Source organism: Ictidomys tridecemlineatus, chromosome 15 (genome assembly GCF_052094955.1).
Source record: "Ictidomys tridecemlineatus isolate mIctTri1 chromosome 15, mIctTri1.hap1, whole genome shotgun sequence".
In the NCBI taxonomy this organism is placed as follows: domain Eukaryota; kingdom Metazoa; phylum Chordata; class Mammalia; order Rodentia; family Sciuridae; genus Ictidomys; species Ictidomys tridecemlineatus.
The window spans coordinates 6,184,906-6,199,438 of record NC_135491.1 but is presented as its reverse complement, the minus strand read 5'-3'; the positions used below and the strand labels follow the sequence as shown (position 1 = coordinate 6,199,438).

The 14,533-nt window shown below is 45.8% G+C and overlaps 1 protein-coding gene and 1 long non-coding RNA gene across 3 annotated transcripts; one reads left to right on the top strand and one right to left on the bottom strand.

Moving 5' to 3' along the window:
* Positions 1 to 4,365: 4,365 nt before the first annotated feature.
* On the bottom strand, positions 4,366 to 13,892 carry Izumo2 (IZUMO family member 2). 2 transcript variants are annotated; one of them, XM_005341658.4, is made up of 7 exons: positions 13,661 to 13,892; positions 13,430 to 13,504; positions 9,831 to 9,917; positions 9,572 to 9,592; positions 8,619 to 8,699; positions 6,064 to 6,190; positions 4,366 to 4,470 (listed from the first exon to the last, which is right to left on the bottom strand). In XM_005341658.4, the coding sequence occupies exons 1-7, from the start codon at positions 13,890 to 13,892 to the stop codon at positions 4,428 to 4,430; spliced, it is 666 nt and encodes a 221-aa protein (XP_005341715.1). In that variant the 3' UTR covers positions 4,366 to 4,427. The 2 variants fall into 2 exon arrangements, with proteins under 2 accessions (XP_005341715.1, XP_077887707.1); XM_078031581.1 differs by having other exon boundaries at positions 13,430 to 13,892.
* Positions 9,003 to 10,551, top strand: LOC144370711 (uncharacterized). Its single transcript, XR_013430624.1, has 2 exons — positions 9,003 to 9,211; positions 10,218 to 10,551. It is a non-coding gene; the product is annotated as an uncharacterized LOC144370711 (long non-coding RNA).
* Positions 13,893 to 14,533: the final 641 nt, after the last annotated feature.

The window sequence follows — 14,533 nt, the reverse complement described above, 5'->3', positions numbered from 1 at the left end:
GCTCAACATAAAGTTTTGTTGGGATGCAGGCATGCCCATTCATTTATTCATAACTGTCTACAGCTGCTTTCAGGTGCTCTAATGGCAGAGTTCAATCAATGACTTGGAAAGTCTAACACATCTATCTGGCCCTTCACAGAAAAGTTTATTGACTCCTGGCTTAAACCACCTCTAAGTGGGAGAAATGTTACAGCTAAAGAGAAAAAAAAAAAATCCTGGTACCTTTTCTTGTCTGTCGTCTGTCTTTTTTAAAAATATGATTAGAAAACTTCAAAACTCAGAGAGATTACGTATTAAGCAAGAACAGAAACCTGAGTTTGTCTAATTTCACTGTGCAAGTTGTTAACTTTATAGTCTCCCAGAAAATCTTGTGCAATAAGGATAGAAAGCCATTAAAGAAGGTAGAGAAGGGCTGGGGATGTGGCTCAAGCGGTATCGCACTCACCTGGCATGCGTGCGGCCCGGGTTCGATCCTCAGCACCACATACCAACAAAGATGTTGTGTTTGCTGAGAACTAAAAATAAATAAAAAAAAGAAGAAGAAGAAGAAGAAGGTAGAGAAGCAGCCACACGAGGCGGTATGTGACTGTATGAGGCTGAGGCAGGAGGGTGGTTTGAGCCCAGGAGTTTGGGGCCAGCCTGGGCAACACAGCAACACTCTATCTACAATAGAATGGTAGAGAAGAAGAGATGCACTGGCTCCGCTGTATGTCCACCTGCTGCAGCATCTTGGCTGATGACTTTTTTCCTTTCCCTGAGAAGAGTGAATATTACTCTGTCATAGCCCAAGACCTTGGCTGGGACATGTGAAGAGGGGTCAGGGTCACTTCATTAACAGGGACTCATTCTTGCCCTTGCTGTCCAATCGACGAGTTGAGGCAGGGCTCTGCTAGGCTGAGCCAAGAGGACTTCACCAGAGACCTCTGCAGCATCCCTGAGGGATCGCTGATTAATTATAAAATTGGAATTTGTTTTCCAATGTGCCCAGTAGGGCAGGATGTGGAAATCCTTAGGTCTTGGTTGTGACAGCTTGGAAACCTACCTTATGAAAACAATCGCAAAGAAGTTGATTGGCCATAGTCCTCATGTTCATCATAGCATTATCCAATATTAGAAAAACTAAATAGGACATACAGTTGAAAATAACCTTTGATTCCAACATCAGGGAATCTATGAAACAGCAATACATCCTGCCCATGGAATGTTATTAAACTGTGAAAAACAATTATGATGACAACCAATGACATAGTGCTTATAAATGAATGTTTAAAGTCCTAGTCATGTACCTTGTATGCTTATAAAGATATAAACTATACGTGTGCGCATGAGCCAAAGCCAGGTGGACCGCTGCCAGAATGAGAACAGCAGCCATCACTTACTCTGACAACATGCTACCAGCTTTATTAGCTCATTTACCTGGCACGGAGCCCCTGTGAAAGGCCATTGCTCTCTCCATGTTATACACAGAGAGTCAGAGACAGAGGATCTGTGTAAGCTGTCCTAGAACTATGGAAAACAGAGGCAGAGTTCAGGTCCAGCTCATATGGGCAACCGCTGCATTTACTACCACTGAGTTCACCTCTTTTCCCTGTCTCAGAAGGCTCCTAACACAGGCTGCTCTGTCAGCTGGTGCCCTGGAGTCAAAGTGGGCATGGAACTAGCATGCTGTAAGTTACTGAGCTGTGAGATTTGGAGGTGTTTTCACTGTAGCATTAACCAGCCTATCCTGGCTGATACAACCATCTCCTAAGGCTCAAATCTGATGTCAAATACAAGTCAATTTTCAGTGTTTGGTAGCTACAGAACACAATAACTCCTGGATCCTGTAATAAGGACAGCACAGCATAATGAATTCTGCTTCTTGTGGGACCCCCTGAAAGTCATTAACTTCTCTATGCTTTAGTATCTTCATGATGGGCGGGGAGACAATAAATACCCTTATCAGCTTATGAAATTCGAATACAAAGCCATTTGAACAGCATGTAACAGAAAACACCACAGAAGTGTTTGCTGTTATTATTAAAAACAAGTTTTTAAGAGTTCCCATGGTATGACTTTGCTGTCCTTCCTCCTCTACTTCTTGTAGTGGAAAACCCCCACCTTGCTTGCAAGAACAAGTTCTTACAGCCTCTTCTGTTAGCTTGTTGTCATTCCCACCCAGGCCAGCCCGGGGTTGGCAACTCCCTTTTGGGGTTCCCACAGGTACACCCCAGTATCCCAGCGCTGGCACTGTAATAATCGCTGTGCTGTCATTCTTTAATAACTGCCTGTCTCCCCCATCCCAGACTGCGCTCACCGGTAGCTCTCATCACACTATAATTTATGCACAATTTAATTATCCCTGTACCGTGCACTTCTAGGAAAATCCCACGAAGTGAAGGGAGCCTCTGGACCTGTAGTGGGAAGATATTAACAAACAAAAAACCCTCACAACATTGCTGGCTGCTACCGAAACAAAAAGCACTAGTTTGCAACCTTCAAGCTTGGGCTTTTCCCAAATGGGATGAGGTCTGGCTGCCATGTGTGAGGCACTGTTCGATTCTCAGCACGGCCTATAAATAAAATAAAGGTCTACCAATAACTTAAAAAGAAGGATAAGAAGAGGAAGGAGGAGGAGGAGGACGAGCCAAGATGAAGTCAAGCATCTGAAACAAGCCTGCAGTGGCCACGTCCCTGGACCAAGACTTCAAACGCGCTGGGGAGGGAGCGTCGCCATGGCGACCAGCCTAGTAGTGCCCGGCAGACGGTAGCACGAAGAAGCCCAGACATCGGTTCCCTCGGGATTTATTTTTTTTTGGGGGGGGGGGGGTACTGGGGATTGAATTCAGGGGCCAGGCACTGGACCACTGAGCCACCTCCCCAGCCCTGCTATGTGTTTTATCTAGAGACAGGTCTCACTGAGTTGCTTACTGTCTCACTTTGGCTGAGGCTGGCTTTGAACTTGCAATCCTTCTGCCTCAGCCTCCCAAGCCGCTGGGATTACAGGCCTGCGCCACCGGCCGGCCTTCCCTCGGGATTTTTTCGGTGCCACAGAAAGGAAGGGGTCGCAGCAGGTGAGCTGGCGAGCTCCATTCCAAAGGCGCTCAACTGCGCAGGTGGAAAAACTGGTGTCTTGGCAACAGGCGCCCTGGAACCAGGAAGTCAAGTTTCCGCCTTTCATATACCGCCCCCACCACCTGCCTTTAACCTGACTAGGTGACAGTATCTATGGCGACAGACGCTTTCTCAGGAGAAGAGCATTCTGGGAAATGTAGTTAATGAGGGAGTCTAACGACGCTCAACAAAGCTGGAAAACCCTAACATACAATCTACAACCCCCCAAAATTTCTGGTCATCTCACAGAAGTAACAAGACATGTTTTGGTTTATCTGCAATACTTGAAATACAGTTGTGGAGAGTGCCAACACTAGTGATAGAGAAATTTAATGTACAAATCTGAATATGTGTTCTCTGGAAAAATCTTAAGATCTGAAAACACTGGGGCTGTTTCTCCATGACCACAGTAGGATGGAGCTGAGTAGAAAATTCTATTTATTCTGAGATAGAAAATTTCATCACTATGAATTGGGATTTGCAGTTACTTTACCTAACTGGACCCATAAGTTATTTAAGGTCTCAATCCCAGATCCTGGGAAAAACCACCAAATTCCTTTTCCTGGCATTTAAAGTAAGTCTTAGTTTATGGATCAAAATGTCTGTGTGGACTTTTATACCACACACACACACACACACACACACACACACACACACACACGCATGCACACACACGCGCACACACACACTCATTTATTCAAAATTTACTGGGCACGAGGTCCAAGCCAGGCACTGTGTTAGGCACTAAATCTTCAGCCAATCAGCTTTTTTTGTCTATCCGTGTCCATTTCCTCATAAATCCCTCATTATCTGAACCCTGAATTAGATAATGATTGTTCTGATGGCAGATTAAGAAATAGAAGGGATTCCATGGTTTATGGAATCCCTTCCATAAACATTCCACTTACATGAAAATGTATTAGAATCTTTTCCGGTACACAGTAGGGTAAAAAACTAGGTTTAAGATAGAGAAGGAAACTTGGACTCTTCCCTTGATCACTGCTCTTTTATTTAACCACACTTGAGGGTCCAACCACATCATCTTCTTTAGGGTGCATTTTCTCTCCCAAAGAAGAGGGTTGTCCCTTCAAACCTCACAAAAGGTTGTCTATCCCCTTTGAAGGTCCAAATCACTTTGGCCTTGAATTAGGATAATTGGTGGCTCCCAATGAACAAGATCTGATCTCAACCCTCAAGGAACACATAACCATTATAAAAACAGTTGGACACCAATTGGTATGAGGGTGTCCAGGAAACTGTCAAACACATGAAGAATTTGTCACAGCTTTTATTAAACTTCTTTCCTTTCCCTTTAGGAACCCCAAAGCATCATCCTATTGCAAGAGGAGTTTTCGGTTTTTCCTGTATGTAAAACCCCTGGTTAAGAGAGAGAAATTATGGAGGTTAGAAAGAGAATTTCAGGGTCCCTCCAAGGCAAATTACCTCCCCCAAGGTTCCCCCTAGTCACTGGTCTGATTTGGCCAAGCCAGTGACATCATGGGTTTGGGGGAAGATTTCCAGTCAATTCATGATGGTACTTGAGGAAGGAGAGAAAAGTTGGAATGGAAAAGTTGGAGTTATGGCAGAATGTGGGAAAAGACCAAGAGATAAGAAAAGGCAGAAATGGAGAGACATGAAAAGACAAAATCAGAATGTAATGGGTTAAACTGTGTCCTACTTCTAAAAATATAAATCCAAGACTCAACTCCCAGTACTTGTGAACGTGACCTTATTTGGAAATAGGATAATTAAATTGAAATGAGATCATCTTGGACATAGGCCGGGCCCTAGATTCAGAGACCAGTGTTCTTATGTGAAAGGAGAGGGAGCCCTGAGGCACACACACAGAGGAATCCTGAATGCAGGATCAGAGACTGGGGGAGAGGCCATGGGCTAAGGAATGTCACCAGCAGCTAGGAGATAGGTATCCTTCAAGAAAGAACCAACCCTGGAAGCCTTGACCTCAGATTCTTGGCCTCCAGAATTTGGAGAACAAATTTCTGTTGTTTTAAGACACTTAGGTATGGTCATTGGTCGCAGCAGCCCTAGGCAACTAATACACAGGGAGAAAGAGAAATGGAGAGTCAGAGATGGAAGACAAGACAGAGCCAGCTCACAGTAAGAGCAGAGGCCCATCAAGCCAACTGCTGTGAAGAGCAGTTCCTTTATTGATTTATACATGGTGCTGAGGATCGAACCCAGTGCCTCACACATTCCAGACAAGCGTGCTACCACTGAGCCACAGCCTCAGCCCCAAGAGCAGTTCCTGATTCATCGATCATCACCACCCCTGAGAGGGGCCAAGGCCAATGATTCCCATTTTGAATATGGAGAAACTGATGTGTTCAGGAAAGGAGACTCGTGGAGCAGTAGGAGAAGACACAGAGGGAAAAAGAAGGACAGAAATCCAGATGGAGAGGAGAGGAGAGAGGCTGGGAAAGGGGCTGAGGGGGCACGAGCAGACAGAAGCCGAAGGAAACCCTTACAGGAGGAGAGAGGAGAGTGAGGTCCACCTCTCTCCTAGGCACTGTGCCGGGGCTTCTGGAAATGTTTTCATTTTACTTTCTCTCCAAGCAAGAAGGAAATAAATGAATAGAACAATAATGACGATGATGGTGAAGAATGCATAAGAATGAAGCCAACTTGGATGATAATTGTTTTTATGCCAACACGTTTACCAAATATAATTCCAAGTATTTTTTAATAGAATAAGGGGCTCACAAATGGAAAATTTCTGAGAACTCTTGTATGTGCTAAAGTGACTCCGGGGTGGGGGAAAGAAGAGATAGGAGAGAAAGAGACTCAGAGATGAAAAGGGAGGAGAAGAGGGAAGAAAAAAGAAGGGAGGGGAGAAACGAGAGCAAGAGGCAGGAAGGGATTAGGGAGGAGACTCCCAAAACACACAGTGAGGGCCTTTTGAGGGGCCCAGTGAGGCACTCGGGGACTTAGCAGAGCGCAGGGATGACTCACGCGATCAGGATGACCACGAAGAGAAAGATAGCCAGAATCACAGACACGGTGATGCCCAGCAGAGCCTGGTTCTTCAAGTAGTCATCATCCGTCTTGTACTGCAGGGACATGCGAGGCTGCCCGTCCACTGGGGCGGGTGGCGGAGACAGACCCAAGCTCCAAGTTACCACTTTTCTTTAGCCTTGCACCCACCCCCACATGCGTTCACTCGGCCACCTGGGAGGGCAGGGTGGAGCTTGCCTGTCCTCCCCACGGGGTCCCTGCCCTTTCCTGCCTTCTGACCCTCCACCTATCCATTCCTCCAGGGCTGCGTCTCAGGCACCATTCTGGGCACTCGGGATCTATCCTGGAACCAAGCGGGCAAGCGTCCTCGCCCTCCTGGACCTGAAGGTCTGCCACCTTGACAGTGAGAGCCTCTTGATGGGGTGGGGGTGGAAGGCAGCAAGTAGGACTTGGGGAGTTCAATTTAAATTTAAGAAACACCATGCGCAAGGGAAGGGGTGCGGAATGCCCGCAATCTCCCAAGCTGGGTCCGCCTGCGTCTTAGCTGTGAACCCCGAAGGTGGCCTTGGGAGGTGAATTCTGCACCTTCCACTCTTTCTGCCCCGACTTTTCTAGCAGCAAAGCCTTTTGACTTGGCCTCCGAATAGTAACCAGAATCCAGAATCCAATCCACCTCTATAGCTACCAAACTGGTCTAGCCCCGACTCACGAGATTCCCTGCACCTTCTCCACATTTCCTCACATGGCCTCCAGAGGGCGCAGTCAACACACCACCTCCGGTCCCTCCTGAGCCGAGTCCTGCAGCTGAGGCTCCCATAGGAGTAAAAGTCCAAGCCCTCACCACAGCCCACCACGACCCACCTGGGCTCCCAAGTGACTTGTCCCGGATTCTGGCTGCCCACTTCTCTCCTTAACCCACTTGCTCTCTCTTCACGCACTCAGCGCTGGCCACGCCAGCTCACCTTCCCTGTGGTTTAATCTTGCTGGATCTCTGCATGCTATTCCCTTCGACATTCTTACTGTTCCCCTCACTCATTTTCTTAGATCTCAAAGCTCAGACCTCTTCACAGAGGCCCCTGAGTCTGCACTTTTTTAGTGACTAGGCTCCCTCTTCCAGACTCTTTCCATCAAGACGTTCAGTTCTGTTTTCATTAGAATGCCTTTTGCTGTCTTTAATTAGTTCATTTATTTGTTCATGTAACTATCATGTAACTGTAGTTCTCAACCAGGGACAATTTTGAAATGTGTAGAGAGATTTCTGATCATCCTGGCTGGTGTCTGGAGGACCAGACTAGGGAGGACTAGGCTAGGGAGGAGAGTAAATATCCTCCGACACACAACTCAGGCTCCAAAGAGGGCCGGAACTCCCATCTGTCTCCCACTTCAATGATCCACAGTTTGGGGCATTACAGGGTGCTCAAAATATTTGTTGTTAAACTTCATAGAAAGGAAGCAGACATATGTGGAAATGGGACAGTCAATAGAACATGTCAACTCCCTATGTCACCGAGGAAAAATTAAAAGGAGACATTTCTGGATTAAAAGAAAAGTGAAAAAACGAACAATTGAATGATATGGGAAGTCCTTTTGTTGAATCCTGATTTGAACATCAGGTGTGAAAAATATTCTGATGACCATCAGAGAAGCTGATAGAAGGACTTAGAAATTATTTGCTATTGAGGGATCACTGTTAGGTTTGTTGGGTGTGGCAACAGCATTTGATTGTGTAAGGAAATGTCCTGGAGCCAAGTATGGTGGCATACGCCTGTAATCCCAGCTACTCAGTGGGCTGAGGCAGGAGGATCAAAAGTTCTAGGTCAGTCTTAGCAAATTAGTGAGACCACCTCAAAACAAAATAAAAAGAGCTGGCAATGTAGTTCAGTGGTTGAGTGCCCCCAAGGTCATTTCCAACTACCACAAAACAAGAAAATCCTTATTTGTAGAGGCTGACACCATGAATGTGTGTGGTTTCTTTTAAAGTACTATGGCAAAGAATAAAATAGGTGAAGAAAGTGTGGAATAATAATAATAATTGTGAACATCATTTCATGGAAAGTACCATTTTAGGGAGTGTGATCAGAGAGGCTTTTCTGGAGAGAAGCCTTTGAGACCTCTATGAAGTGTGTGTGTGTGTTGGGGGGGAGCAGTGTGACAGAAAAGGAACAGCATGTGCAATGATCCAGCATGGCTATTCAATCCTGAAGGATGGACGTGGATTCATTCTACTAATCACTCTGCTATAAGGAGATAGATTTCTGAACAAATGAATCAATTTGGCACATCTTTTTGGACTTCTAAAAATGGCAAAGGTAAGAAAAAGCTATTTTTCTAGCATCTGCCACTCTGGTGTTGGGACATTGTAAAGTTCCAGAGGATTGTTCACCTTCAACAGAAGAGACATAGTGAGTTTCAGAATGAGGAGGCAACACCTAGGCAACGCCGTATGCAGATGGTAAGGGCAGAGCTCAAGGCTGCATGGGTAAGTCTCAAAACGCATATGTACTGCCTCCATCTCATGCGCTGTCCCATGTCTCCTTAACCCAGAATCTTACCAAAGCAGAACTTTTCATTGATACACGCGGGATTGATTTTCTGGCATTTTAAACAGTCCCAGACCTCTTCTTTGAGTAAGCCTAAACAGGGGTAAGTGGGAAGTAGTAGGATGAGGTTGTGTCCAGAGAACTGGCAAGGGGCGGGAAGGAATAATGAAGTGGGGGGGGTCTCTTGGTCCTCCTTAATTTCGGAGGACCCACTGCACTGCAGAGTAAGTTGAGCAAAATGCACTGACAGTTCACGTAAAAAATAAACTTTGTATAATTATTGAAGAGTTAAATTGAGTTGCATTAGTCCAGTTGATCCAACATTCCATTTGTAAAGATTCAATTAAACATTTGTTAACTTTGAATTTGAATTTTTTCCTATTTTAGAACCCCAGGGGCATAGACAGGGTGATGAGCATTCATCTGTCTTTTCCTCTAACTGTGGACACAAGAAAACTACATTTCCCAGGCTCCCCTGCATCAGGTTGCAATCATGTGATACAATTCTAGCCAATGAAAATGAACAGAGTAGTGTGTATCATTTCCTAGCCTGAAAAGAAAACATCCGGTGTGATCACTATTGTCTTCTGAATCACGTTTGGAAGGTACAGTACGGGGAAGGTACAGTAAGTGGTGACTCCCGATGTTACCACTTAGAAGAGCTGCCTCTCAGTGGAATTTAGATCAGAGAGAAACAGATCCTTATAAGCCCCCACTTACATCTGGGGGCTTATTTGTTGATTCAGTACCCTATCCTGTACTGATGTGACTCCCAAAATACTTTTTTGCAGGTTGCAACCACTTTATAAGTGCCCCCAAACCAAGTTTTCCTAAGTACTATGCTTGGGGCAGGGGAATTGCCCAGTGGAGTATGTGTGGTACCAGGACTTCATATGGGGGGAGAACAGTGTAAAAACTGTGGGAAGGTAGAGAAGGGAGGAGTAGACAATAAATCCGGGACTCACGGCAAGTTTTTCGATCACAGGCTGCAAGAGAAAAGAGCGGGAAGTGAGTTTACTTGGGACAGCACTTTGGGGATTTAATTGGGAAGGAACCAGAAAAGGGAGGGAAAGGTGAATCTAGGCAAGGAGAGAAAAAGACTACTGAGGAGAGATGAAGGTTGAGTTGTGGGGGAGGAGAAGAAGTAGTTTAAAAGAAAAAATGGGAGAAGGGATTCAATGGGGAAAGGGAGGAGGGGATTTGGTGGAGAGAGCTATATTGCACCTTTGGATTCATAGGATTTCAAAACTTTCTTGAGTTCCTTGGTCACTCTCTCCCTAAAGTCCACCAGTTCTTCCAGCAGAGGCCCATCTGAGAACAGAAAGACACCCTTGTGGGGTGGAGTATCCAGCAAACCCAATCCAGCAGCTTCCAATAGTAAGGATGAGGAAGTTCCTCTCCATTTACCAACAGTAACCAAGACCAGGGTTCCTTGGGAAGACACAGGTTGAACCACCCCTAATCTGAAAACCTGAAATGCTCCCAAATCCAAAAGCTGGGGGTGCATTCTGGATTTCAGAGTTTCAGACTGTGGATGCGTAACTGGTAGTCTGTAAAAACAATCCAAATCTGATCAATTCTGAAGCCTGAAACACCTCTGTTCTCTGATAGTTTGGATAAGGGATGTTCAACCTGTGTAAGGCCTGGCCGATACTGCATCTACCTTCTGATCCACTGTGGGGGCCTGCTCCAAACCACACTCTCTTGGCCTCAATTTATCTTGTAAGTGGACTTGATATCCTCTGCCCTAATCTTTTCTGTCTCTATGCCAATTTCTTTCTGATTTCAGTCCAATCCAGCCAATGGCTTTAGTATTACCTGGACTAGTATTGTCCAGTATGGTAGCCACTAGCCACATACTTGGATGGGCTCATCTGGGTTGAAATGTGTTTTGGGTATAAAACTGGATTTCAAAGACACAGTAATAAAAAATGTAATCATTGATCGCATGTTGAAATGGTAATATTTTTTATATTTGGTTAAATACCATATTCAAATTAGTTTCACTTACTTGTTTGCTTTTTATTAAAACGTGACTATTAAACATTTCAGATTAAGGATATGACTCTAACTGTGAATCACATCGCGTTTCAGTGGGACAGAGCTGTTCTGTACACTAACAACTCTCAAATTTTACAACAGCCTAGAACTCTCACTGAAGTCCTGATTCATATATCCAACGACTCCCTCAAGGATATCTAAGGAATCTCAAACTCCTAAGTTCTAAAACTGAGTCCTGGATATTCTTTTTCAATTCAATCACAAGTCACTGGTAGATAGAGGCACCATGATTCTAATAACATTTTGAATCTTTTGTTTTTCCTTTTGAGCAGTGGATCTCAACAGGGGATTAAAATAAACCATGCTGTAAATACATGTGCTCTCATGCAGGCTTTGTTGTCCCCTCATAGAGCATCGGCAGAAATTTAATGAAATTCTTAAGGGTCCAAAGATTTCTGGATATGGTTAATAAACACTGGTTCCAACGTGGATTCATCATTTGAAGATTAGAAGGCAGGCACTGACTTCTAGCTGTGGAAGTCCTAGACTCATCGACTTCTGACATAGGGCCATTTCGTCTGTGTTGGTAACCCACTGGAGAGTGCAGCTGCCCCTCTCGTCCATCCTAGCTGCACTTTCTGGATAACCTGCTGCAGCTTCTCCAGCAGCACTCTGCTGACATGGAGATGGCTTCTTTCCTTGAACCTCATGAACCAGCTTCTGCTAGGCTCTGACTTTTCTTCTGCTCTTTCCTTACCTCTGTGAGCCTTCACAGAGTGGAAGCGAATTTGGTTCTCTCTCTGGATTAGTCTTTGGTTTCAGGGAATGTTGTGGCTGGTTTGATCTTCCATCCAGATTACCAAGACTTCCTCCATATCTGCCACATGGCTGTGGTGCCTTCTTGTCATTCGCGTGCTCACTGGAGTAGGCCTTTTTTGTACCAGGGATTGAACTCAGGGATACTTAACCACTGAGCCACATACCAAGCCCTTTTTTTATATTTTATTTTGAGACAGGGTCTCACTAAGTTGCTTAGGGCCTTGCTAAGTTGCTGAGGTTGGCTTTGAACTTGTGATCCTCGTGCCTCAGCTTCCTGAGCTACTGGGATTACAAGCATGAACCACCATGCCCAACCGGAATACAACTTTTGTTTTCCTCCAAGAACTTTTCCTTTGCATTTGCAATTGGCTAACTGGTGCAAGAGGCCTATCTTTTGATTGCCTTGTTGGCTTTCAACTTGCCTTCCTCACTAAGCTTAATCATTTTTAGCTTTTGATTAAAATGAGATCGGCTCTTCCTTTCACTTGAATACTTAAGAGGGCTTTGAAAGGTTATTAACTGGCATAATTTCAATACTGTTGTGTCTCATGGAATTGGGAATTCTGAAGAGAGGGAGAGAGGGGAACAGCTGGTCCGTGGAGCAGTCAGAATGCACACACACACTTTTACCAATTACAATCATACTATCTTTCATGGGTGCAGCTCATGGTGCCCCAAATAATTACAATGGTAACTTCAAAAATCACTGATCACAGATCAGTATAAAAGACAGAACAGGGGCTGGGGTTGTGGCTCAGTAGCAGAGCGCTCACCTAGCATGAGTGAGGCCCTAGTTCAATCCTCGGCACCACATAAAAATAAAACAAAGTTTATTGTGTCCACCTAGAACTAAAACAAAACTTTTTAAAAAATATTTTATTCATTTATTTTTATTTTTTTTTGAGAGAGAGAGAGAAAGAGAGAATTTTAATATTTATTTTTTAGTTTTCTGTGGACACAACATCTTTGTTTGTATGTGGTGCTGAGGATGGAACCCAGCACCACATACAAACAAAGATGTTGTGTCCACCGAGAACTAAAAAATAAATATTAAAATTCTCTCTCTCTCTCTTTAAAATAAATAAATAAATAAATAAATAATAAATAAAAAGCAATTTATCAGGGAGCTGGGGACATAGTTCAGTTGGTAGAGTGCTTGCCTTGTACGCACAAGGCCTTGAGTTCAATCCCAGCACACAAAAAAATTTGCTCGCGCTCTCTCTCTCTCTCTCTCTCTCTCTCTCTCTCTCTATATATATATATATATATATATATATATATATATATATATATAAATTTACTCAACTGGGATTGTGCTCAGTGGCAGAGCACTTGCCTCCCATGTATGAGGCACTGAGTTTGATCCTCAGCACCACATAAAAATAAATAAATAAAATAAAGGTATTATGTCTATCTACAACTAAAAAATAGATTTTTTAAAAAAGCAATTTACCTGCAATTTGGGGCTGGGGATATAGCTCAGTTGGTAGAGTGCCCGGCTTCCAAGCACATAGGCCCTGGGTTCAATCCCCAGCACCACCACAAACAAACAAACAAATTGTCCTGCAAACCTGCCTGGTTTAAGTGCAGAGGAATGTTACAGTCCTCAGCAAGCTACCTGTTATCTGCAGGAGAAATATAGTCCCGAAAGGCCAATGATAAGCAGAACACAAGTTGTCACTTTTGTGACCCTTATGCAGACCAGAACTCCGGGAGATAAGGATAATCCCTCCAATCATAAAACCTGTCAGAACGTGTTCCAGTTAGAACCGGTTAGCCTGAGCCACAGTGACCTGGAGTTGTCACAGCAGTGGGGACTTGAAAGTCTGAGGTCCTAGGAGCCTCAGCCTTTCTTCCTGTGTAAAGGGCAGCTCCCACCTGCAGGAACGGTCACCCACACCGGCGCCAGACACCCAGAGAGGGCAGACACGGTGGCTTTGGTTTTTCTAGCGGAAATGGAGGAGGACGAGGAAGGAGCTGGGGAAGGCTATCCAGGCCCCTACCTGACAGAGAGCTGACCTTTATGTGCTCTGTTTGGTTCTTGATAAAGGTCGCCACGCCTTCCAGTTGGTTCACCTCTGGCCGAGGAGAGGAGAGAAAATTCCAGAGGTTCCTTACGGAGCCCAGTGACCCCCACCCGCCTTGCTCCCGACCGCTTTCGGGGAGCGATCCCGGGGCTTCCCTCGCCACCCCGCTGAGGGCCGCCGGCCTTCCTCCTCCAGCCCCGCGCGCACCCACTTTCCCCACAAACGCGTTCATCGAGTAGTCCCGGAAGAAAGGCCCCTCCATGCCCAGCAGCAGGGCCTGCGCGCGGGCCTGCAGCCGCTCCCGGTGGAAGCGCCCGGGGATGAGCGCGGAGCGCAGCTGGCTCAGGGCGTCCTGCACCGAGCGGTCGCACTGCAGGCAGCCCCAGCCCCCACGGGCGCTCAGGCCGCAGAGCAGCACCAGGGCCAGCGCCAGAGGCATGGCGGGGGCCTTTGTGACGTCACAGGGAGGGGCGAGGCCCCAGAGGCCCCCCGGAGGGCGCTGGGGCGGTTAGGGCAGCAGCTGGCTGCGCACCTACTGTGTGCGGCACGTGGTTCTAGGAGCCAGGGAGACACTCTCTGCTCTGCTCTCCTGGAACTTCGTAATTTCTCTCAAGTGCATTCATTCCGTGTACACTTATTTGTTGAACACCTACTACGTGCTAGTCCCAGTTCTAAGAACCAGATGCAGAGCTCAGACAGTGTTTTCACCCACACGAAGGTCCCATTCACTCAAGTGTCACCAGCACACCTACTATATGCTAGGTGCCCGAGATTCACTGACCTAAGCTGGGTCTTGGGGTTTAGCCTAGCAGGGGTGGGAAGGGCTGGGAGAAGAGAAAGGTCTGGCCTGGTAAACATTTAAAAATGCAATAATGACAAACTGCACTCCAGGCAGGACGCCAATAAGCGGAGGTGGGGTCTGGGGGCTCCTGGCTCCAATCCAGTGAGTGGCACCTTCTAGATGGGAGGCCACCCCGAGGGGACTGGTGAGGGAAGTGTAGCCTGAAATTTTATCTTGAAAATTTTCAAATCAAGAGAAGAGTTGAAAGGATACTACAATAAACAATCAAATATGCCTGT

Coding starts and splice junctions, on each gene's coding strand:
- Izumo2 (XM_078031581.1), bottom strand. CDS start 13,892: ATGCCTCTGGCGCTGGCCCTGGTGCTGCTCTGCGGCCTGAGCGCCCGT. Junction 6,191..8,618: donor CAATGAAAAGTTCTGCTTTG/GTAAGATTCTGG, acceptor CACCCGCCCCAG/TGGACGGGCAGCCTCGCATG. Junction 4,471..6,063: donor TTCGTGGTCATCCTGATCGC/GTGAGTCATCCC, acceptor TCTCTTAACCAG/GGGTTTTACATACAGGAAAA.